The following is a 24,256-nucleotide window of genomic DNA, read 5'->3' as shown; positions in this document are numbered from 1 at the left end:
ATCCTATACCTGAGATGGGAATGAAAATGAAGGTCAAGGTGCAGAAAATGTTTAGTTTTTTATTTGAGAGTAAGAGAGCACTTGTCTACTGGTTCACTCCCTAAATCCTCCAACAGCTAGAGCTGAGTGTGGAATTCAATCCAGGTCACCCAGGTAGGTGAGAGGAACCCAATGACTTGAACCATTGCCTGCTGCCTACCAGGGTCTGCATTGGCAGGAAGCTGGAATCAGGAGCTGCTATGTCTGTTTATTTACTTATCTTGTTCCCAAACGGATTTAAAATGGCAGGGAAACATTAAATAGTCCAGACAAGGGATTTTACCTATTTTTTTTTTCCCTGGTTTGCACCTGACCATAAGCTGATTTTCCTCCCAACTATTCTGTTTCAAATTTCTTCCCAGTAGTTAGTTTATGCAATGGTTTAAAAAAAAAAATCCAAGCAAACAAAACCACTAAAATAGTTTATAGAAAGAGTGTATATGGAGTTCACATAAAAACCACTAGAAGAGTGTATAGTCTGGTAGAGACAGACACGTTGGTAATTCTTGGAGTGCTTCATTAGAGAACTCTCAGTAAGTTGTAAGGATTAACACGGGGCTGCCACATACTTGTCTCAGCAAGTGGCAACCAGACAGCACTTCTGCCTGGGTACCGGCAGAAATGTGAGTCATTGAGAAGGAAGCACTGGAGCTGGATGCCAGGTGGTAGGTAGCAACTCTTTCAATAGTGCTGGGAATAAGGCTTTTCCAGGCAAAGGAAACAGTGTGAACTAAGTACAGAGACTTGGAGGAACACAATATTTGGGACCTAAGGAGTGGCTAGAACCTGAGGAGAAAGAGCAGAGAGAAGGATGTGAGCTAAGGGCAGTGAAATCAATATTTAGATTGGGGAGGGGGAGAGTAGCGCACAGGCAGAGCAGGAAGAGCCGCCATCGGTAGTGGGACATCCCATATGGGCTCTGGTTTGAGTCCAGGCTGCTCCACTTGCAATCCTGCTCCCTGATATTGCACCTGGGAAAACAGCAGAGGATGGCCCATGTGCCTGGGTCCCTGCATCCACATGGGAGACCCAGAGGAGGTTCCTGGCTCCTGGCTTGGATTGGCCCACTTCCAGCCATTGCACCCTTTTGGATGGTGAACCAGTGATGGAAGATCTCTGTCTCTGTCTCTGTCTCTCTCTCTCTGCCTCTCAAATAAATAAATCTTAAAAAAAAGAAAGAAAGAAAAAAAGAAAAGCAAACCCTGTAAGGCAGGCTAGCACAGGGGTTAAACATCCAACTGCAACATTTTCTATCTTGGGTATTCTCTCTTTAAATTCCTGTTAGTGCCTCAGTTTCTTTGTTGTGCTCAACTCAAAGTGTAGACTGATGAAGCCATTTCTGAAGAACATTTGTTGGGGGCTGGTGTTGTGACATATCAGGTAAAGCTACCCCTGTGACACTGGCATCCCATATGGGTGCCAGTTCAAGTCCTGGCTGCTCCATTTCTGATCCAGCTCCCTGATAATGTGCCTGGGAAAGCAGCAGAAGATGGCCCAAGTCCTTGGGCCCCTGCATCCACATGGAAGACTTGGAAGAAGTTCTTGGCTCCTGGATTCGGCCTGGCCCAGTCCAGCCATTGTAGCCATTTGGGGAGTGAACCAGCAGATGGAAGATCTCCCTCTCTCACTTTCTCTCTCTCCCTCTCTCTCTCTCTCTAACTCTGCCTTTCAAATAAATAAATAGATCTTTAAAAAAAAAAAAAAAGTGAGCCGTGGCTCACTTGGTTAATTCTCTGCCTGTGGTGCCCATATGGGCACCAGGTTCGAGTCCCAGTTGCTCCTCTTCCAGTCTAACTCTCTGCAGTGGCCCGGGAAGGCAGTGGAGAATGGCTCAAGTGTTGGGCGCCTGCACCCACGTGGGAGATGAGGAAGAAGCACCTGGCTCCTGGCTTTGGATCGGTGTAGCTCCAGCCGTAGCGGCCATTTGCGGGGTGAACCAATGGAAGGAAGACCTTTCTCTGTCTCTCTCACTGTCTAACTCTATCTGTCAAATAAATTAAAAAAAAAAAAAAAGTACACTTGTCACAGTGCCTAGCAGTAAGTACTCAATTTTCATGTTAGTGATTATTGTTTTATTACAGTTGTTATTTCCTAACTCCTTAGAGCTAGAAGGGGCCCTAAAACTCATTTAGTCTAGTACTCCAATTTTATTTTTTAAAAGATTTATTTATTTATTTGAAGGAGTTATATATAGAGAGAAGGAGAGGCAGAGAGAGAGAGGTCTTCCATCTGCTGGTTCGCTCTCCAATTGGCTACAACAGCTGGAGCTATGCTGATCTGAAGGCAGGAGCTTCTTCCGGGTCTCCAGCACAGGTTTGGGGTCCCAAGGACTTGGGCCATCTTCTGCTGCTTTCCCAGGCCATAGCAGAGAGCTGGATCGGAAGTGGAACAGCCGGAACTCAAACCGGTGCCCATATGAGATGTCGGCACTGCAGGCAGTGGCTTTACCTGCTACACCACAGCACCCGCTCCAATACTTCAATTTTTTTTTTTTTACTTTTTAAAAAAAATTTTTTTTTTGACAGGCAGAGTGGACAGTGAGAGAGAGAGAGACAGAGAGAAAGGTCTTCCTTTGCCGTTGGTTCACCCTCCAATGGCCACTGCGGCTGGCGCGCTGCAACCTGCGCACCGCGCTGATCCGATGGCAGGAGCCAGGTGCTTATCCTGGTCTCCCATGGGGTGCAGGGCCCAAGGACTTGGGCCACCCTCCACTGCACTCCCTGGCCACAGCAGAGAGCTGGCCTGGAAGAGGGGCAACCAGGACAGAATCCGGTGCCCCAACCAGGACTAGAACCCGGTGTGCCGGCGCCGCAAGGCGGAGGATTAGCCTAGTGAGCCGCGGCGCCGGCCCCAATACTTCAATTTTAAAGATGCAAATTTCAAAGCCCAGGTTAGAAGGTATTGGTGAGCTCACAAAGCAAGTTAGTAGTAGAATGAAATCATACCCAGATTCTCACCTGTGTAGCATGGCTACTTTCCTATCACCAAACTGCTTGTGACAGGTTCTTCCTCTTCCTATGGTTGTCCTCCTGTCCCTCTAAATAAATTTCAAGGCATTTGCCTTGCAGAGCTGAGTGTGATCCTATTTTTGGAATACACTGGCACCTGTATGCAAATGATCCTCAGGGGATGTGTCTGCTGTGGTGACTCAGGCTAACTCTCAAGAGAATACATCTATGAGATCAGAGGGAAAGCACAGTCCAGGGCAGGGTGGCCATCTGGGCTCCTGATTTCTCTTTCTTGTTAAGTTCCAGAATTCCACACAGGAGTTCACACTAATCTCTTCCCTGCCCTCTTTGTGTTAACTCCTGTGTCTCTCCATTTGGAAATGAATTCAGAAGTAGGTCCCTGGGCCAGGCTCCAAGCTCTGAGATGTTATGTAAAAGGTGCTGTGGGACCCAGACTGTGGATCATCATATCTGGTATGGTGCTGGCTGAGATCTTGGGGAAATGTTTATTAATATCAGGAAAATGGGAGTAATGGGGGTGTAAGGGAGAAAAACCACTTTAATAGACAATCCAGTGGTTTTTCCGTTCAGACCTGGAGAGAAGACTGGAGCTCACGAGATGACCAGGTGCAGGGTAGAGCAAGCCCTCAAGCACTTTCCCCAGAAAGGGCAAGATCCCTTGGCCCTTGGCATAAGCAGCAGTGTCCAGATCGTCAACAGCTTTACCACTTCATTTAGCATACACGTTCACTGCATGTTCTCCGGTGACAGGTCCTGTGTTGGGCCTCACTGCTCCCCTCAGTGGCTCCCTGTTCTCTCAGGATGATGTCCAGCAAGAGCCTTGGCATGCAAGATCTGCATGATCCTGCTCCCACCTTACTTCCTGCCTTCCCTCCACCTGGTATTTTCAGAGACTGGAAGATGTTATCAATAAGATACACCCTTATTTCAGAGACACTAAAAAGTGTAACAGTGGGCATCTCAGAATCCAGGAGATAATTTTACACCCCAATGGCAGTGGAACTGCTTGTGCTCTCCCTAGTTGCTGTGCGGTTTCAGACGTTCCTATTTTTTAGATTGTTTATTATGGAAAATTTCAAATGTGTACTCAAGTAGGGAGAATAAGTGCTACATGAAACTGCTTCATTCAGCTGCAATAATCAGTTCATGGATGGTCCATGTTTTTCTATACTTCCTTCTCTCTGCACTAGTAATAAGAGCAAATACCAGTACTTACTGGGGATTTAGTTTTATCTTAATTCTAAAAGTAATATTTGATTATTATAAAAATATGCTTAAATTACAGCAACGTGTAGCAAAATATTGTTCACATTTTGCACAACTTTTTTCTAGTTTCTTTACTTTGAAATTTTCACCTAGTTGAGGTCATACTGTATACTTGATTTTATAGTCCTGCCTTATTTATTTAGTTAGTTTACTTAACTTTACAACACAAGGATAACTGACATCACTATACGATCTTTGTGAGTATGTTTTGAGGTCTTCATTGTACCCTACCATATTCATTCGTTTGTTCACTCAACAGTATTTGTTGCACTTACTGTGTTTCAGACACTTCTAGACGGGGAGGTAAAAGAAAAGACCCAATCTCTGTTCTCTCAAAGCTTAGTTTTCCTCATTGTTTGACATTTAGCTACATTCCAGTGAGAAGCTGTTCAGAATAACGTTGCAGCAAGCAGCCTTGTTTATAACCCTTTATCTGGGTTTTAGATGATTTCCTTCAGGCACATTCTCAGTAGTGAAATCCCCATTTTACTTTACCTTTGTGAGAATTGAATATTATCTTAGTCATGTAATTAGGATTAAATAAATATGTAAATATTTAATTCAATTGGTAAGAAATGGTATCTCATCATTTCAAATCACATCTATCTGATTCCTTATTGAACAGTTGCCTTTGGATTTATTGCCTGTTTGGCTTTTGGGAATTGTCTATTAGACGAGAGTCCTGTTTTTATCACTTGCAGGTTCTGAGGACCAGATTGGACTTTCTTCATTTCCTTTTACTTGCTATCACCTGGGGATAGATTAAGTCTAATCTTGTTCCAAGCCTCTCTTTTTCCTCTTGGCCTTCTCCCACCTTGTTTTTCTTTCCATATCTTCCTGTGTTGAAGGAGAGTTGGATGAGTCACATAAAAGGTACAGCAGGTGTCAAATTAAGTGAATGCCTCAGAGAGCCTTCTCAGAATGCTGCGATTGGTGCTGATGTCAATTTGGAGGCAAAAAGAGTGAAGAGGAAGTGGGTTTGCAACTCTCATGCTAAATTGGTCGGTGCCAGGCACTGGGATGTTATGGGTGGTGGTTTGTTCAGCAGGCATCTCTAGAATACCTCCTGTGTGCCCAGATACATGTAGGGTGCTCATAAAGGGGCTGGAGAAGACAGAAATGAAATAGGTCGTAATGAATAGTCAACCATGACCATGTCAGGGGGATTCAGACTAAGTGGAGATGTCCAGCAAACAGTTGGAAATTTCCACCTGCAACTTGGAAGTGAAGGCCCAGAGGCAGCCAAGAAACCAGTGGTGGAGGCAGAACAGGAGCAGGCAGAGATGAAGGGGAAGAAGCAGTGAAGCGAGATTTCACAGAAGCCAAGGAAGAGAGGTGTCAAGAAGAGGGGTGTGGGCAAGTATTTGGTGAAGTGGTTAAAATGCCCCTTGGGATATCCACATCTAGTATCAAAGTGCCCAAGTTTGATTCCTGGCTCCACTTCCAATCCAGCTTCCTGCTAATGCATATGCTGGGAGGCAGCAGGTGATGGCTCAAGTCCTTGGGGGCCCTGCCACCCATGTGGGAGATTCAGATTAAGCCCCAGCCTCCTGACTTTGACCTGGTTCAGCCTGAGCTGTTGTGGGCATCTGGGGAGTAAACAAACAGATGGAGGATTTTTCTGTCTCTTTCAAAGAAAGTGAAAATATATAAATAAATTTTTAAAAAAGAGAAGGGTGCATGTTTGGGGGATGACATCTTTCTTATTTAGAGCAATAAACATTGTACTATTACTCTTCTCTCATTCATTCTTTTGTTAATTCAATATTGTTGGAACCAAGCATTGCTATAGATAATTGAGGGTACAGAAATGACAAGGCACAGCCTCTCTTCCACGGTTTAGATGAGAAAGATACAGGTGGGAATGGAAACAAATCCCTGATGCAGGTGCTGTGATCCATTCATGCAAAAAGTATTTACTGAACACCTAAATATGCCAGATGCATTGAGGAACAATGAAAGGAAGCCCTATGACCTTCAGTCTATCTGCTTGAAGTAAAATGTAGTGCCTTTGTCTAAGTGGAAATCAGTAGTCCTATCTGTGAGAGTTTTGGAGGGTTATGTCTGAGAGACTAACCCCAAAGTAAGAATACAGGGTACTCATCCATCTGGGCGTAAGCTTCCATCTGTAAAATGAGGGAGTTGACCCTGGGTGAACATGCCATGGGATTTGTCCCGTGGGTGGTAACTTTCCCACTAAGCCATGAAAGTGCCAAGGGCAGGGATCACATGAGGCTTATGCACAGCCCAGTGTAGACTCAGTAAATGTTTGTGTGGAATGGATTGTTCTCAGAAGGGGCCTTCCAGCTCTACTAGTCGGAGCTCTGCTGTTGCTCAAAGAGAGGTCCACGTGCATTCTGTGGAAGGCTAGAAGGAATGGTGATGAATTTTGACACTGGGTCCAAGACTTCCCAGAAGAGGTGCCGCCTGACTCAGACTTCAGAGGCACCTAAGTTTACAGAGGGCGGGGAAGTGCTCTGTGGTCCTTAGTCCCAGATTCCAGGGACTCCTGTCCTGCTCTCTGCCCTCAAGGATCCAACCAGTTACTGCACCTATGTATTCTTTTTTTTTTTTTTTTTTTTTTGACAGGTAGAGTTATAGACAGTGAGAGAGACAGAGAAAAAGGTCTTCCTTCCATTGGTTCACTCCCCAAATGGCCGCTAAGCCCCAAATGGAGCTGTGCCGATCCAAAGCCAGGTGCCAGATGCCTCCTCCTGGTCTCCCATGTGGGTGCAGGGTCCAAGCACTTGGGCCATCCTCCACTGCCTTCCCAGGCCACAGCAGAGAGCTGGCCTGGAAGAGGAGTAACCAGGACTAGAACCCAGTGCCTATATGGGATGCTGGCACCGCAGGCGGAGGATTAACCTAGTGTGTCATGGCGCTGGCCCCGCACCTATGTATTCTTGGACTGCACTTTCTCATCCATAAATTGGCAGTGACAATGATACATGGAGGGCTAGAAAGAGCACTAAAAGTTGAGTCAGAATATTTGGATTTGAGTCCCAGACCAGCTGAAAAGTAAGTAGCTGTGTGACCTTGGGAAAGTCACTGAGGGTCTGTGTCTTGGTTTCCCTGTTTGTAAAATAAAGCAGTCACACTGGATGAGCTCTAAGATTGATTTCCTCTGGTTCTAAAAAGTCTGCATCACATGTCATTGTCAGGATCCAGTGAAATGCTACAAGAAAGATATAAATTGCAGGGTGTGCTCTACACTGTGGTGTGGCCAATCTGCTGAGGACAGATGGGTGTGACCTCAAGCCAGCTCCAGTGACCATTTCACCGCTCATCATTCCCCTGCTTCTCCAGGCTCCTTCCTGAAAAGCTCTCTCCTTCCAGCTTCTTCCCATTCCCAAGGGACATATGCCTCAGCTCCCAGCTGCTTCCCGATACCAAGGACTTGGAGCTGAGCAGCTGTGTGTCAGAGGGTGCAGCAGGGGAGAGCCAACTGGAAAGCTCCCATTACCTGCCTCTCTGGCACTCATCATCCCGACCCCTACTTTGGCTTGGGGGTTGTATATTGATGAGTGAAAGGAGGCAGAAAAAGGGGTCTGGTTGGAGGAGCCCATATGCAAGGCCCCAGAGATAACTCTCAGCATGTGATCTCCCAGTTTCTGTCACTGCTCTGGCCCTCCCTCTCTCTGTCTGTAGCATGGAAAGGAACCAAAAAAAAGGTGAGAGTAACACAAATGCATGCTCTCCTAGGCCATATTCTTACCAACTCTGAAATTCTAGAGAGCATTATATCCCTGCACACTGGTTTATCTGTCTTCTGTTTCAGGCAATGAGCACCTTGAGACACAATCACACTTAGCTCAGTCCTAGGCCATCAACTGTAGCATCTACACATAGTAGGCACTTCATAAGGCTGTTGGTGAATGGAACTATGAGCCGAAGACAGAAAGCTCACTAGAATTTCAGAGTGGCTACAGAGCAGAGAAGAAAGTTACTTTGTGAGGGGAAAAGGAGCTCAGGGAAACCTTCGGAGAAGACCTTTGAATAAGGCTGTGAATCGTAAAAGGGAAGGGGTAGTGCAGGCAAAGGCCCAGGAGTGTGAGGAAGCGACATGTTTGGGAACCACAGCTAGTCAGGCAAAGCTGGAGCTCTTTCGTTCAAAGAACATGAGGGAAGGAACAGGAAGCCTGAGCTAGATCCTGAAGGATCTGCTATGAAGCTTAGTCCCGTCCTGTGGGTTGTGGGAGGCCAGGGAAGGTGTTTAGATCCAGGGTGAGGCAAGGTTTGGATTTTAGAAAGACCCATCTGACCCACTAGATCCCTCCTTCCTTCCCTCCCTCCTTCCTTCCTTCCTTCTTTTTTTTTTTTTTGACAGGCAGAGTTAGACAGTGAGAGAGAGAGAGACAGAGAGAAAGGTCTTCCTTCCTTTGGTTCACCCCCCAAATGGCCACTATGGCCGGCGTGCTGCACTGATCTGAAGCCAGGAGCCAGGTGCTTCCTCCTAGTCTCCCATGCAGGTGCAGGGCCCAAGCACTTGGGCTATCCTCCACTGCCTTCCCAGGCCACAGCAGAGAGCTGGACTGGAAGAGGGGCAACTAGGACAGAATCCGGCACCCCAACCGGGACTAGAACCAGGGTGCTTGCACCGCAGGTGGAGGATTAGCCTAGTGAGCTGCGGCGCCGGCCTAGATCCCTCCTTTCAACAGGTTATTAATTGGAACATTCCAGTTCTAAGTGCCAGGTGCTGTGCCAGGTGCTAGAGACACAATAGTCTGCAAAACTAGATGCCCTGTTCTTCTAGCACTTGTAGTATGGCAGGGGAAGCAAACGTTAATCAAATAATTTCACAAATAAACAAAAATTATACCGGATTTGTGCTACAAAAGAGAAGCACATGGGGCTGGCACTGTGGAGTAGTAGGCTAACCTCTACCTGTAGCACAGGCATACCATATAGGCACCAATTCATGACCTGGTTGCTACTCTTCCAATCCAGCTCTCTGGTTATGGCATGGGAAAGCAGTAGAAGATGGTGCAGGTGCTTGGGCCCCTGCATCTGCATGGGAGACCCAGAAGAAGCTCCTGGGTCCTAGCTTAGGATTGGCCCAGCTCCGGCCATTTTTGGGGTGAACCAGCAGGTGGAAGACCTTTCTCTGTGTCTTCCTCACTCTGTCTGTAACTGTACCTCTCAAATAAGTAAATAAAGTCTTTAAAAAAATAGAGAGAAAGGCTGAAGAGGATGCTAAAGGAGATAAGGCCAAGGTGAACGACAAGCCACAGAAAAGATCCACAAGGTTGTCTGCTAAACCTGTTCCTCCAAAGCCAGAACCCAACCCTCAAAAGGACCCTGTAAATGAGAGAGAGAGAGAGAGAGAAGCACATGATACCAGGAAAGCATATAGTTGGAACATTTGACTTTGTCACAATGGTCAGGGAAACTGCTGTGCTGAACTGAACTCCAAAGGAGCTCCTCAAGGTGCAAGGTGGACTCCATGGGAAGGGGCCTTTCCTGCTGCAGAACTTCCAACCAATGCATGTTTGTCTTCTGTAAACAGACTCTGTACACTTTAAGCAAGTGCTGGGTTGTATTCATCTGCTTGTCTTGGCACAGAATCAGTACCTAGTGAAGATTAAGATTAAGATTCAAATCAAGTGAATCAGTACCTAGTGAAGATTTGAAAGAAAAGAAAGGAGAATGGAGGTTCTTCAGGTTCTTTAGATATTTAAAGAGAGTGGTGCTATTCCTTCTACCCCCAGGGCTCAACAAACATCTTCCTTCCTTCCATTGGATTCAAGTTCTCTTCCCTGTTCTGGTTATTCTGCTAATTGTCAAAGACCCTGTAACAGGTGATTTAAAACATCAGTAATGAGGCAGGCGTTTTACACAACAGTTAAGACACCATTCAAGATGCCCACATCCCATATGCCTGGATTTGAGTCTTGGCTCCACTTCTGATTTCAGCTTACTGCCAATGCACACCCTGGGAGGTAGCAGATGTTAGCTCAAGTACTGGGTTCCTGTCACCACATGGGAAACCTGGACTGAGTTCCAGTCTTCTGGCTTTGGCCTGGCCCAGCCCTGGCTGTTGTGAGCATTTGGGTAATGAACCAATAGGTGATGAATGTCTCTTTGTTTCTCTTTGTGTCTCTCTGACTTTCAAATAAATAAATTTTTTTAAGATTTATTTATTTATTAGGAAGTCTGAATTACAGAGAGAGAAAGAGACAGAGAGGCAGAGTGAGAGAGAGAGACCTTCTACCTGCTGGTTCACTCCCTAGATGGCTACAATGGGCTGGACCAAAGCCAGGAGCCAGGAGCTTCCTCCAGGTCCCCCACATGGATGCAGGGGCCCAAGTACTTGGGTCATCTTCCATTGCTCTCCCAGGTGCATCAGCAGGAAGCTGGGTTAGAAGTGGAGCAGCTAGGACTTGAACCGGTGCCCATATGTGATGCCAGCACTGTAGGCGGCAGCTTTACTTGCCAAGCCACAGCACTGGCCCCTCAAATAAATAAATTTTTTAAAATCAGTGATGAATCTTTGTGAAAAGAACTTTGATCTCTTGGAGACAAAAGACTTGGCTTTATTTAAGCCCTTTTCATCACTGGCTGTCATACCACCTGTTCAAGTTTCAGTTGCTCCTTCAGTGGAATGGAGATATTGGTCTTCTTTCAGGGTTTTTAAAAGATTTAGCTGAGGCCGGCGCCGCGGCTCAGTAGGCTAATCCTCCGCCTTGCGGCGCCGCACACCAGGTTCTAGTCCCGGTCGGGGCACCGATTCTGTCCCGGTTGCCCCTCTTTCAGGCCAGCTCTCTGCTGTGGCCAGGGAGTGCAGTGGAGGATGGCCCAAGTGCTTGGGCCCTGCACCCCATGGGAGACCAGGATAAGCACCTGGCTCCTGCCATCGGAACAGCGCGGTGCGCTGGCCGCAGCGTGCCTACCGCGGCGGCCATTGGAGGGTGAACCAACGGCAAAAGGAAGACCTTTCTCTCTGTCTCTCTCTCTCACTGTCCACTCTGCCTGTCAAAAATTAAAAAAAAAAAAGATTTAGCTGAGATAATAATAAAAAAAAGCTTTATAAACTCTAAGAGTTAAACACAATTAAGGATTTAAATATTTGGAGGGCTACCACATGAATGAAGAATTGTGTCTCCAGAGAACACAGTTAAAGCAATGGATAGAAATGACCACATGTAGATTTCAGCTCAGGCACAGGAAGAAAAGTTCTAATAGTCAGAACTGTCCATTAGTGGAGTGGCTGCCTTGAGAAGTGGTGAGTGTCCAATATTGGAAAAACAACACAAGTCTGCTATGGAAAGAAATGCTATTTTGAGAGGGTTGATTAAATAGCTTCTACATTTCCTTGCAATTTTATAATTCAATTTAAGACAAGAAGAAAAGCTGGGAGAGATCATATATGGTAGAGAGAGTAGTGCGAACAGAAATAAGCAGAAGAAATGAGCATAGCATGTTGGAGACCAGAAAGAAACCACCATGAACTGAAGGGTTACGTGTTGGATGAAACATGAGTTGAACACCAGTGTGCCTGACACAACATTTCATTTAAGCTTTGCTGGTGATTTCCAACCTTATGCTCTGGTGGAAGAGAGATTTTTGATCCCTGGAAGCCTTAGCCATCCTGGAGAACATCTACAAGGCTGAAGAATGAACTGGGTCTTGTCCTGATGGGCTGAGGAGGATCGAGGACACGTAGTCTGGCTGGGCTACAGGCTGTGTTGAAAGTGCACAGGCTGAGGCTGGTGTGGCCCAGCAGCTTAAGCCACTGACTGCAACACAAGCATCCCAAATGGATGCTGGTTTGAGTCCTGGCTGCTCCATTTCTGACCTAGCTTCCTGCTAATGTTCCTGGGAAAGCAGCAGAAGATGGCCCAAGTGCTTGGGTCTCTGCCACTTGTGTGGGAGACTCAGATGGAGTTCTAGAGTGAACCAGCAAATGGAAGATATCTCTCTATGTCTCTGTCTCTCTAATTCTGCCATACAAATAAATAAGTAAATAATCTTTAAGAAAATGCATAAGCTTTAGTCAAATGATGGAATTTAAATTCTGACTCTGTCTCTAAATGACTTACGACTGTAGCAATTTACTTCTGTGACATTTAGTCAACTTGAACATAAAATAGAGATTGTAACTTGTCCTGCTGCGGGCTGATATAAACATGAAAAGCAATGAGTTAGAGTGAAGGGTGTCCTGGAAAGAGCACAGGCCTTGGAATCAGACAGACCCAAGTTTGAATGTCAGTCTGTTGGGAACTGGCTGTAAGATCTTAGGCAAATTGTGTGATTTTTTTTCTCATCTGTGAACACAGATAACTGTATTTCAGAAGGCTGTTTTGAAAATTAAATAAAATGGCACACAGCAGTGCTCAATTTGTAATTTTATCTTGTTACTACAAAAAATAAAGGAGGTCCCGCAGATGCAGCACTTAACAAAGCAGGTTTCAGTTGACATTAGCTCCCGTTCCCCTTCCCCAGGTCTGCAAAGGCCATAGCAGTGGCTTGCATACTCTGGTGTCCAGTCTCTGGCATAACACTCTTGTCCATACGAAAAGCTCAATGAATGTCTGTTGCACACAAGTGAATTGATTGCTTCTGATGACTTGGTCTCCTTCCTCAAGTAGCCAGTGAGTCATTCCTCTTTCTTGTTGCTCCTTCCTGTCTCCTCTTTGGTTCTATTTCTGTCTCTCATCAGTGGGAGGGGAATCAATGCTCGTCAATGTGATTTTTAAAAATAAGATAGAGGGAGGTTCAGGAGTGATTCTCTGGGCTATTTTTCTTTGAGCACAGGATGGTGAAAGCTGGATTGTTCTTCCCAGCCTTGCTTTTCTTCAGGTAAAATTACAGTGACAACAATATTAACAGTAATAGCAGCAGCTCCTCTAAGTCCAGTTGAGTACCTACCCAGGGCCCTGCCAGGCTCTATCCTTAACATTATCTAGAATCCTCACACAACCATTTCAAAATTTGGATTATTATCACCACTTTACAGTTATAAAGCTGAATTATTTTTAAAGAATAATTGTAAAAGTTAAATAATAGGAGCCAGCATTGTGGCGTAGCAGGTGAAGCCCATATGGATGCTGGTTTAAGACCCAGCTGCTGGATCCAGCTCTGTGGCATAGCAGGTAAAGCCACCGCCTACAGTGCTGGCATCCCATATGGGCGCTGGTTCAAGTTCCAGCTGCTCCACTTCTGATCTAACTCTCTACTATGGCCTGGGAAAGCAGTGGAAGATGGCCCAAGTCCTTGGGCCCTTGCACCCATGTGGGAGACCCTGAGGAAGCTCCTGACTTTGGACCAGCTCAGTTCCGGCCCTTGCGGCCAACTGGGGAGTGAACCAATGTGTGAAAGACTTCTCTCTCTCTCTCTCTCTCTCTCTCTCTCTCTCTCTCTCTCTCTGTGTGTGTGTGTGTATGTGTGTAACTCTTTCAAATAAATAATAAAAAAAGGCCCAGCTGTTCCATTTCTGATCCAGCTCCTGCTGATGTTCCTGGGAAAGCAGCAGAAGATGGCTCAAGGGCTTGGGACCCTGTATTCACATGGGAAATTTGGAAGAAGCTCCTGACTCCTGGCCTCAGCCTGACCCAGCCCTGGCCATTGTAGCCATTTAGGGAGTGAACCAGTGGGTGGAAAATCCCCCCCCCCCCCGTGTAACTCTTTCAAATAAATAAATCCTTTTTTAAAAAGTCAGTGATAATAATTCAGCACCTATTATGAGTAAGACATTTAAAAAAATTTATTTAATCTTAGCCAAAGGCTGAGAAATGATACAAAACCCTATAAAGTAGGAATTTTTATGAGCAAAAATCAGAGAGATGAAATAATCAACCTCCCCCAAATCACACAGCTGATGAACGGCAGATCTAGGAGTCAGACCAAGGTCTCCTCAAGTCTTCGCTCATCCATTGCCTCTCTCTGAGGCTACTGCACTCACTGTTCTAGGGAAGCCTCATATTGAGACTCTTCCTGGAGGCGGCTCTGGGCAGGTTTGACTATAAAGGGAAGTGACACACAGCATAAGACCCAGTCACTCTATCTGGGCAGAGCCTGGGAAGCTGGCCTGCTCCTAGGGCTGCCTCTGGAGGTAAAAGACAATAAGTGATGCTTTACTATGCACCAGGAACTGTTACCATTTTACATAGCTTTCTTACTCCTCACAAAACTTGCTATGAGGTGGGTATTTTTGTTATTCTCATTTTATAGATGAAGGAACTAAGACCCAGATGAGTAAATCGCTGAAGGAAGAAAACACTCAAAAGCATGAACACAAGGAGACAGACAGTGGTCATCAGGAACCACTGTAGAGGCTGCCTACCATAGTCACATAGTAAGTGGCTGAACAGGGATAGGGATTCACCATCAGGAGGATAGCTACAAAGACCAGGTTCATCAGATTATATGGTGGGGCTGGTGCTGTGGCATAGCAGGTAAAGCTGCTGCCTGCAGTGCCAACATCTACTATGGGTGCTGGTTCGAGACCTGGATGCTCCACTTCTAATCCAGCTCTCTGCTATGGTCTGGGAAAACAGTACAAGATGGCCCAAGTCTTTGGGCCCCTGTACCCACATGGGAAGACCTGAAAGAGGCTCCTGGCTTTGGATCAGCATAACTCTGGCCATTGGGGCCAATTGGGGAATGAACAAGCAGATGGAAGACTGCTCGCTTGCTCGCGCTCTCTCTCTCTCTCTCTCTCTCTCTCTCTGTGTGTAACGCTGACTTTCAAATAAATAATTTTTTTTAAAAAAAGACTGGTGTTTTATTGAACATTATATGGTGTTTTATTGAATCTCTATTGTGTGCATAGCCCCATCCAAGGCACTAGGAATACAGAGATGAAACTGACTCCAGGTCCAAGCTCATTTATTACTATATCCTATGATTTCCAGTTTGTTGGGCATCAACTGGGTAACAGGGCCCTTCCGTCAGAGAGCTGGCACACAGGGCCAGGTTCCAGGCAGAGACGGGAGACTGGACACTCTGGCAGAACAGCAGGGCAGAACGTAGCAGGAGTGAAAATGGCGGAGACCTGACAGTGGTGCAAGAGCTCAGAATCCTGCCTGAGCTTCTACGTCAAGAAGAGTGGTCTAATTCTACATCTTACTAGACAGAATTTAGGAACTGAGTCTAGGAGGTCTCTCCTGTGAAGTTTACTCTGATAACTCAGAAAGTAGAGGTGTGGGCATAGAAAGAGCAGATCAAATTCTGCAGCACTGTTTCTTAGGCACGTTGCACACACACACACTCACAGCTTTTGTGTAGCTATGGCAGACAGCAATTTTTTTTTTAAAGATTTATTTATTTGAGAGGTAGAGTTACAGATGGAGAAAGGAAGGGACAGGGAGAAAGGTCTTCCATCCACTGGTTCATTCTCTAAATGGCCATAATGGCCATAGCTGAGCTGATCTGAAGTCAGGAGCCTGGTGCTTTCTCCAGGTCTCCCACATGGGTGCAGAGGCCCAAGCACTTGGGCCATCTTCCACTGCTTTCCCAGGCCATGGCAGAGAGCTGGATCGGAAGAGGAGTGGCGCCCATATGGGATGTGGATGCCACAGGCAGAGGCCCAGCCCACAATGCCACAGCACTGGCCCTGCAAATATTTTTCTTAATAGTGCCTAGAGCCAAGTGCTTACTCATTAATTCACTCACTCATCCATCAACTCATTCATTCTTTGACTCACCCATTCATGAGCTGGATAAAATGTTCTTGATAGAACATTTTATTGCTAGATGTGGTCAGAAGGAATATTCTGATAAACTGATGAAAACGAAGAGTAAGATGCTCAAAGACTTTGCTCAATGAATGGGGGACGGTGATGTGCATGTTCTTCAGGGAGGGTGGACAGATTAAATGCAGGTTCTGTTTTGCTGAGTAAGGTTGTACAAATCCAGGCCAGAACTGCATTGCTGCAGGTATGGAGAAGCTGAGCCCTAGCAGAAACATGATTATCATTGCTGATTTTTCATCTCTTCACATTGAACTACTCTGTCACCTCGTTCTATAATTTCACATCTTGAATCTGTTCCTACTGCACCCATGTCTAGTTCAAATCCTTATTGGATCGCGCTTGGGCAAAGATTTGCTGCTGGCCTCCCTTCCTGCCTTCCATCTCTTCTCCTTCCAAGTTTACTCTCCACACTACTTCTGGAGTGATTGTTCTAAAATTCACATCTAATGATGTTAGTCTCCTGACTCAAAGTCTCAGATCCCAAAAGATAAAGCCCATACCCCACACCGCAGCATTTGAGGCTCTTTCTCGCTTCATTGCCCATCCATTTCCTGTTATTTCATAAGTTCTGTGGAATACTCATTAGTAAAAAGTCTTATTTCTGCAAGAATACCTTTTCTTCACTTCTCTACTTGGAAAACTCTTCTCTAGAAAAGTCCTCGTTGTCTTCCTTGTATTATCAAACAAGCACATCTTCAGGTGATGTTCCTGGGAGTGGTGCCGTCAGGTCTCTGTCCTTCTCACTCCTGCTACGTTCTGCCCTGTTATTCTGCCAGAGTGTCCAGTCTGCCTGGAACCTGGCCTTGTGCACCAGCTCTTTGACAGAAGGGACCTGTTACCCAGTTGATGCCCAGCAAATTGGAAATGATTCCTGTGGGAATCACTGTGGTGTCTCCCACCTATTTCTGATTCTCCTCCTGGGCATGTATAGGATTATACTTTCCTACCCCCTTGGAAGCTGGCTGTGGGCATTGGACTAGCTTTGACCAATGAAACTAGAAACATGGAAGTTTTAAGAGCCAGTGTATGACTCATACCTTTCCACTAGTAACTGCTTTGGCAGTCTTTTTTTTTTTTTTTTTTTTTTAAGATTTATTTATTTATTTGAAAGAGTTGCAGAGAGGCAGAGGCAGAGAGAGAGAGAGAGAAAGGTCTTCCATCCGCTGGTTTACTCCCCAAATGGCTGCTGGAGCTGGGCCAATCCAAAGCCAGGAGTCAAGAGCTTCTTCTGGGTCTCCCACGTGGGTGTAGGGGCCCAAGGTCTTGGGCCATCTTCTGCTGCTTTCCCAGGCCACAAGCAGAGAACTGAACTGGAAGTAGAGCAGCCAAGACTCGAACCAGCATCCATATTGGATGCTGGCACTGCAGGCAGCGGCTTCACCTACTACGCCACAGCACCGGCCCCATGCTTTGTCAGTATTTACTCTGGAATAATGAAGACAAAAAGCAGAGCACGAAGACAACCCTTAATAGATATGGAGCAATAATGAAAAATAAAACCTTGTTTAAGCTGTTGAGATTTTGGGATTGCTTGTTACTGAAGAATCCAGAGTTTCCTAACTGATACACTCACTATCTGTGCTTTGACATCTTCCATTAACTATCCCAAACTACCATGAGCGTGCGTGACACATGTTTTCTATACTGCTTATCTGATGCTGATGACATACTGCCTCATGGTGCGCTTACCTGTTTGCTCGTATGGCTTAGCCATTTCTACAACTCTGCTGTGGCTTTCTGAGATTAGGCATGGTGCTTGTCCCATTTCTATACCACACAAAGCAAGGTTTGTGGCTGAAGCAGTGTATTATATTGTATATAAGAGTCAGACAGGGGCCAGCGTTGTGGCATAGCAGGTTAAGCCGCCACCTGGGATGTCAGCATCTCATATGGGTGCCAATCCAAGTCCCAGCTGCTCTACTGATCCAAATCTCTGCTAATGTGTCTGGGAAAGCAGTAGAAAATGATTCAAGTGCTTGGGCCCCTGCACCTATGTGGGAGACCCAGTAGAAGCTCCTGGCTCCTGTCTTTGGGTTGGCCTAGCTCCTGCCATTGAGACTATTTGGGGAGTGAACCAGCAGTTAGAAGATTCTCTTTCTCTCTCTTTCTCTCTGTGCTTGTGTGTATGTGTGTGTGTGTCTCTCCCTTTCTCTCTGTAACTGCCTTTAAAATAAATCTTTTAAAAAAAATCAGAAAAATTTGATTTGAATCCCAGTTCTGACACTAACTGAACAATGTCTCTGGCCCTCAGTTTTCTTGCCTATAAAGTAAGAGTAACAGCATACTCTCCACAGGATTTCCTCTAATTTCTGGTTAACAGGTGCAAAGTTTTTACAAATAGGCACTCTGCAACTACTGTTGTTCTCATTGTTTATTTTTATTATTATAGATGCCGTTTACTAAATGCTTGTGGATAAACCAGTCATTGATTGAGGCATAGTGATTATGTTCATTGAACTTGGAATTAAAAGCCTTGGATTTAAGTTCTTTTGTTAGCAGCTTTGTGATCTTGCAATAGTCACATATCCTCTCTGCACTTTTTATACTTTCAACTATAAAATTTAAATATTACTGACATCTGACTTACAGGGGTTTTATACAATTTAAATGAAATAATATCAAGAACATTTTTTGCACATACTTAAGCATTACACATTTTGAAATGGTGCAGGAAAGACTGGCTGGTCCCCGCATGAGGACATTGTGAACACCTATGAAGCATCCCATGTGCTCCAGTAATACTTTGCTGACATTTTTCTGTTTGCTTGCCCCTGTACATGTTTGTCTTTCCAACCAAACTATGAGATGTTTAAGATCAAGAATTGTCCCATGGGGTTGGCGCTGTGGTGTAGCAGGTAAAGTCATCACCTGCAGTGCTGGCATCCCTTCTGGGTGCCGGTTTGAGTCCTGGCTGCTCCACTTCCAATCCAGCTCTCTGCTATGGCCTGGGAAAGTAGTGGAAGATGGCTCAAGTCCTTGGGCCTGTGCACCACCTGGGAGACCTAGAGGAGACTCCTGGATCCTGGCTTCAGATTTCCCAGCTTCAGCCATTGCAGACAGTTGGGGAGTGAACCAGTAGATGGAAGACCTCTCTCTCTATCTCTGCCTCTGTCTCTCTGTAACTCTGCCTTTCAAATAAATAAATAAATAAATCTTTTTTATTGTCTCTTTTTAAAAAATGTTTATTTCTCCTTATATACGAGTAATAACAAGGGCTGGTGCTTTGCATAGAAAGTTAAGCTCCCCACTGCTGCTCCAGCATCCCCTATGGGATGTTTGTGTCCTGGCTGCTCCACTTCTGATCCAGCTCCTTGCTAATACACTTGGGAAAGCAAGGAAAGACTGCCCAAGTGCTTGAGCCCCTGCACCCATATGGGAGGTCCGGAAGAAGCTCCTGGCTCCTGGTTTCTGGCTTTTGCCTGGCCCAGCCCCAGTTGTTAAGGCCATTTGGGGAATGAATCAGCAGATGGAAAGTATCTCCCCACCCCCACCCCATTTCTCCTTCTCTTTCTCTCTGTAACTCTGCCTATTAAATAAATAAAATAAATCTTAAAAAAAGAGTAACACCTGATCATTGTAGAGAAAATAAAAATACATTAAGAAAATAGAAATACTAGTAATTCTTGAATCTCATCCAGAGGTAATTTCTATGAATGTATTTGTTTCCAATTTTTTTCTCCGCACATATACATTATATCATATATATAAGCATTGTCCTATGTCATTACATAATCTTACATACATAAGCTTATATACAATTTTTACATTTTAACCTTTCTCCTCTTATTGAATATATAAGTTTTTAATACTTATTATTCACTATCTAAATAAAGCTATAGCATTTTCATACATAAACATTTTTTAAAGATTTATTTTATTTATTTGAAAGAGATGCAGAGAGAGGTAGAGACAGAGAGACAGAGACAGAGAGAGAGAGAGAGAGAGAGAGAGAGAGAGAGAGAGGTCTTCCATCCACTGGTTCACTCCCCAAATGACTGCAGGGGCCAGAGTAGAGCTGATCCAAAGCCAGGAGCCAGGAGCTTCTTCTGGGTCTCCCATGCAGGTGCAGGGACCCAAGGACTTGGGCCATCTTCTGCTTCCCCAGGCCATAGCAGAAAGCTGGATTGGAAGTGGAGCAGCTGGGACACAAACCGGTGCCCATATTGGATGCCGGTGCTGCAGGATGGGGCTTTAACCTGGTGCTCCACAGTGCTGGCCCCTATACATAAACATTCAATTTTCTATATCTGTGGGAAAAAATTTTAGCAGGAATATTTTTGGGTCCAAGGGTATGACATTTTAATGCTCTTAATGTTTTCAAATTGATTTCCAGAAGGTTGAAACACGTTCCATACCCACAAACAAGTTGTAAGGTGTATGTTTCACTGCATCTTCATCTGTAATGGGAATTATTATCAAATACAAAGTTAAAACTTTTAAATATAGTAATTATCCATATACACTTCTTCTTTGACTTGTTCATGCTTCATATTGATTTTTATATTAGAATTTTCACATTAATTTCAATGAAGTTTTGAGAATCATTTTATTCTAGTAACCAAACATTTATTTTGTGAAGACACAAAATAAATGGTCCTTAAATACACCTGGAGCATTTGTTAACTGTCTTGGGGACTCTTTAGGAACCAAAGCAGACTTTCTAGGAGGCTGACTCTTCTTTCTTTTCCCTCCCCAGGACACTGCTGGGCAGGAGCGGTACCGGACCATCACGACGGCCTATTACCGTGGGGCCATGGGCTTCATTCTGATGTACGATATCACCAACGAGGAGTCTTTCAATGCTGTCCAAGATTGGTATGAGATTCATTCATTCATTCATTCATTCATTCATTCATTCATTCAGCAAAGTAACATGTGCCAGTCTCTGCTGTGTGCATGAAAACCCAGGCTAATCAGATACGGCTCCCGTCCTCATGAAGACAGGCAGGTGGAATATCTGTGCCATGGCTGTTCTGCAGAATCAGAGAGGCTGGGCAAGCCAGACCCATAACTCTAGTGTTGGTCAGGCCAGGCTTATCTCTTGCTTTCTTTTGCCCACAGCTGCCATATTAATTGTTTTCTATTGGTATAATGAAATACCTGAGGCTCTATCCTTTATTTTTTTTTTCTTTTTTTTTTAACTTTTATTTAATGAATATAAATTTCCAGTGTACAGCTTATGGATTACAATGGCTTCCCCCCCCCAATAACTTCCCTCCCACCCGCAACCCTCCCCCCTCCCGCTCCCTCTCCCCTTCCATTTGCATCAAGATTCATTTTCAATTCTCTTTATATACAGAAGATCAATTTAGTATAAAGATTTCAACAGTTTGCACCCACATAGAAACACAAAGTGAAACATACTGTTTGAGTACTAGTTATAGCATTAAATCACAATGTACAGCACATTAAGGACAGAGATCCCACATGAGGAGCAAGTGCACAGTGGCTCCTGTTGTTGACCCAACAAATTGACACTCTAGTTTATGGCGCCAGTAACCATCCTAGGCTGTCGTCATGAGTTGCCAAGGCTATGGAAGCCTTCCAAGTTCACCGACTCTGATCATATTTAGACAAGGTCATAAAAGACAGAGTGAGGATAGTAACCAATGATCCTAAGAGTGGCATTTACCAGGTTTGAACAATTATACAGCATTAAGTGGGGAAGAGGACCATCAGTACACACAGGTTGGGAGTAGAGCCATTGGTGGTAGAGTAGAGGTTATGATTACAAAGGAATGAGACCCAAGTGCACTAGACAGGGCCTAGAACAAAGGACAGAGTCATTATTAGAGGAGCTAAGAAAGGTGCTGTCTAAGCTACAATTAAGTTTTCTGATTGAGAGGCAAATAGAACCTGATAGAAGGGGCTTGATAATAATCTGGTGGGCTTTAGGCCTTGTAAATTCAGAGGCCCAGACCTATCTATCTCTTCACATGGGGTATATCCTAAGGGAGGTGTGAACCTCCTAGGGGAAGGCACTCTGTTGACTTTCATTACTTGGCTGGCCTGGGAGGAGAGCTGGCCAGGTAAAGGCAGGGGGCATCTCTAACAAGAAATTTACAGTTCTGCCTGCAATGTTGCTGACCCTACTTGACCATCCCCTCAGCTGCAGTGGTCACTTTGGAAGTTGGGCTGAGTGAAGGGCTTTTCAGCTTAGAGCCAATAAGATCTGTGGCTCTGACCTGGGCATCCTTCGACTCCAGGGCAGGTCCATTTCCAGTGATCCAACTCTTGGCAGAGCTGCCAGGGCTCTTCACAAGCTGACTTCTGCTGAAGCCCAGGCTTACCACATTGAAAGCCACTGCAGTGGACTGGCCTGTTGGGTCTCCTTGAGGGCAGATCACTGTACAGATCAGCCATTAATAGGCCTGCCACCCATTGCTTCTGATGCCGAGCTTTCTTTTCCTCCTGGTTTGTGTTAAAGCAGACCAGAGGATGCAAGTCAAGGGAGTGCCCGTGTCCCATCTCTAATCTTCGGTGGCCTGAACTACAAGTCTATAGTCACAGGCATGTTCTGTAGTAGTTTTTCTAAGGTAGACAATGCCCATGAGGAAAATTATATTCTCACTTTAAAACTTTCTTTCCCTTTGGTCTGAAAGGGAGGTTTTTTCTACTTACTGTATACTTGGCTGATGGCGAAGTGAATCTAGCTATGAGATTATTATTTGAGTTCTTATTTTGGCTATGCTATTGCAGAAAAATGTTAGCCATCTCTTTTATAAGGTCTAAAGATTAAATTGTGCATCCTACAGATTCCTTCATAATAGAATTAGTTTCCTACCTTGAAGAGAATAGAGAAATGAAAGAACAAGTTGGGCTTAGAATAGAGAAATGAGGGAGCAAGTCCTAGATCGCTTGCTGACAATAGCAATATCACATGAATACTTAGCAAACCATTTCAACCATTAGATAACAACTTAAGAAAACATTTACCAGAAGGTCCAATGCCTTCTAGAAATTTTAAGAATCATGTATTTGAAAACACCTCTTAAATATCTAACATGGTGTAGTTTGTTTAGCCAGTAAACTTAAGCACAACCATCTAAAATGTTTTTAGTTTCTTTCTACCAACAAGTCTAAAACATATGATACACAGATTCAGGTCACACAAATTAAAATGTATCTTTGATTGATTTTAGCAGCTTAAATTTATGGACAATCTTATCTATAAGCCATTTAAAATAAAACTCTTAATAAAATTTCCCCATGTGGACATACAATATGTACACACATATAATATAGCATAATAGACCAATACAGCAATTTTAATAATAGCTTTTAAAATCTTTAACTCTTTTTGTAGATTGCCAATTGATTTGGATTGCTTTTTGTTTTTAGTAACCTCAGTTAACCATACTTTCTCTCAGTTGGTACTGTTAATACATTATTGGCTTCATCTGTTTACAGAGCCATCCCAAAGTACTGAATACAATAAAAGTGGCTGGAAAAAGTCCATAGGAACCTATAGGAGGACAGCTAAACACAGAACCAACAACGCTTTAGTTTTATGAGCAGCAGATATTCAAATTTTTGAAAAAAGCACATATTTAAATAACCCATAGCTCTTAATAAAAATTCAGCTGTTTTTGAACAATTAGAATTTAACAGACATCAAGAGAACATAATAGATTACTTTAACACATTGCTTTAACAGAGCATCAGAGTTTAATTCTATGTCAAAGAGAAATTGAGCTTCCTGTGATCTTTTGCTGTGAGGTTTCCTTCCTTTACCTTCTTTCATATTGGTGACCATGTTTCTGTGTTTCTGTGTGTAACACATCTTTAAGCATCTTTTGCAGGGCAGGATGAGTGGCAACAAATTCTTTCAGTTTCTGTTTGCTGTGAAAAGTCTTAATTTCACCTTCATTCACAAATGAGAGCTTTGCAGGATATAGTATTCTGGGCTGGCAGTTTTTCTCTCTTAGTACCTGGGCTATGTCTCGCCATTCCCTTCTAGCTTGTAGGGTTTCTGATGAGAAGTCTGCTGTGAGTCTAATTGGAGATCCTCTAAGAGTGATCCGACGTTTCTCTCTTGCACCTTTTAGGATCTTTTCTTTATGTTTCACTGTGGTGAGTTTGATTACAACATGTCGTGGTGAGGATCTCTTTTGGTCATGTTTATTAGGGGTTCTATGAGCTTCCTGTACTACGATGCCTCTGTCCTTCTCCAAACCTGGGAAATTTTCTGCTAGTATCTCACTGAAAATGCCTTCTAATCCTTTCTCCCTCTCCATGCCTTCAGGAACTCCTAGAACCCGAATGTTGGGTTTTTTAATAGTATCCTGT

At 44.4% G+C, this 24,256-nt stretch overlaps 1 protein-coding gene across 2 annotated transcripts in view; it reads left to right on the top strand.

Moving 5' to 3' along the window:
* The window catches only part of RAB3B (RAB3B, member RAS oncogene family), a 76,628-nt gene that overhangs the window by 29,974 nt on the left and 22,398 nt on the right, over positions 1–24,256 (top strand). For both annotated transcript variants that reach the window (XM_062193337.1, XM_062193338.1), the window contains exon 3: positions 20,664–20,782. In XM_062193337.1, coding sequence (XP_062049321.1) covers positions 20,664–20,782 — 119 coding nt within the window. The remainder of the gene's footprint in view (positions 1–20,663; positions 20,783–24,256) is intronic.

The sequence above is a fragment of the Lepus europaeus genome, chromosome 5 (assembly GCF_033115175.1).
Source record: "Lepus europaeus isolate LE1 chromosome 5, mLepTim1.pri, whole genome shotgun sequence".
Classification (NCBI taxonomy): domain Eukaryota; kingdom Metazoa; phylum Chordata; class Mammalia; order Lagomorpha; family Leporidae; genus Lepus; species Lepus europaeus.
This window is presented reverse-complemented; position numbering and strand designations above follow the sequence as displayed.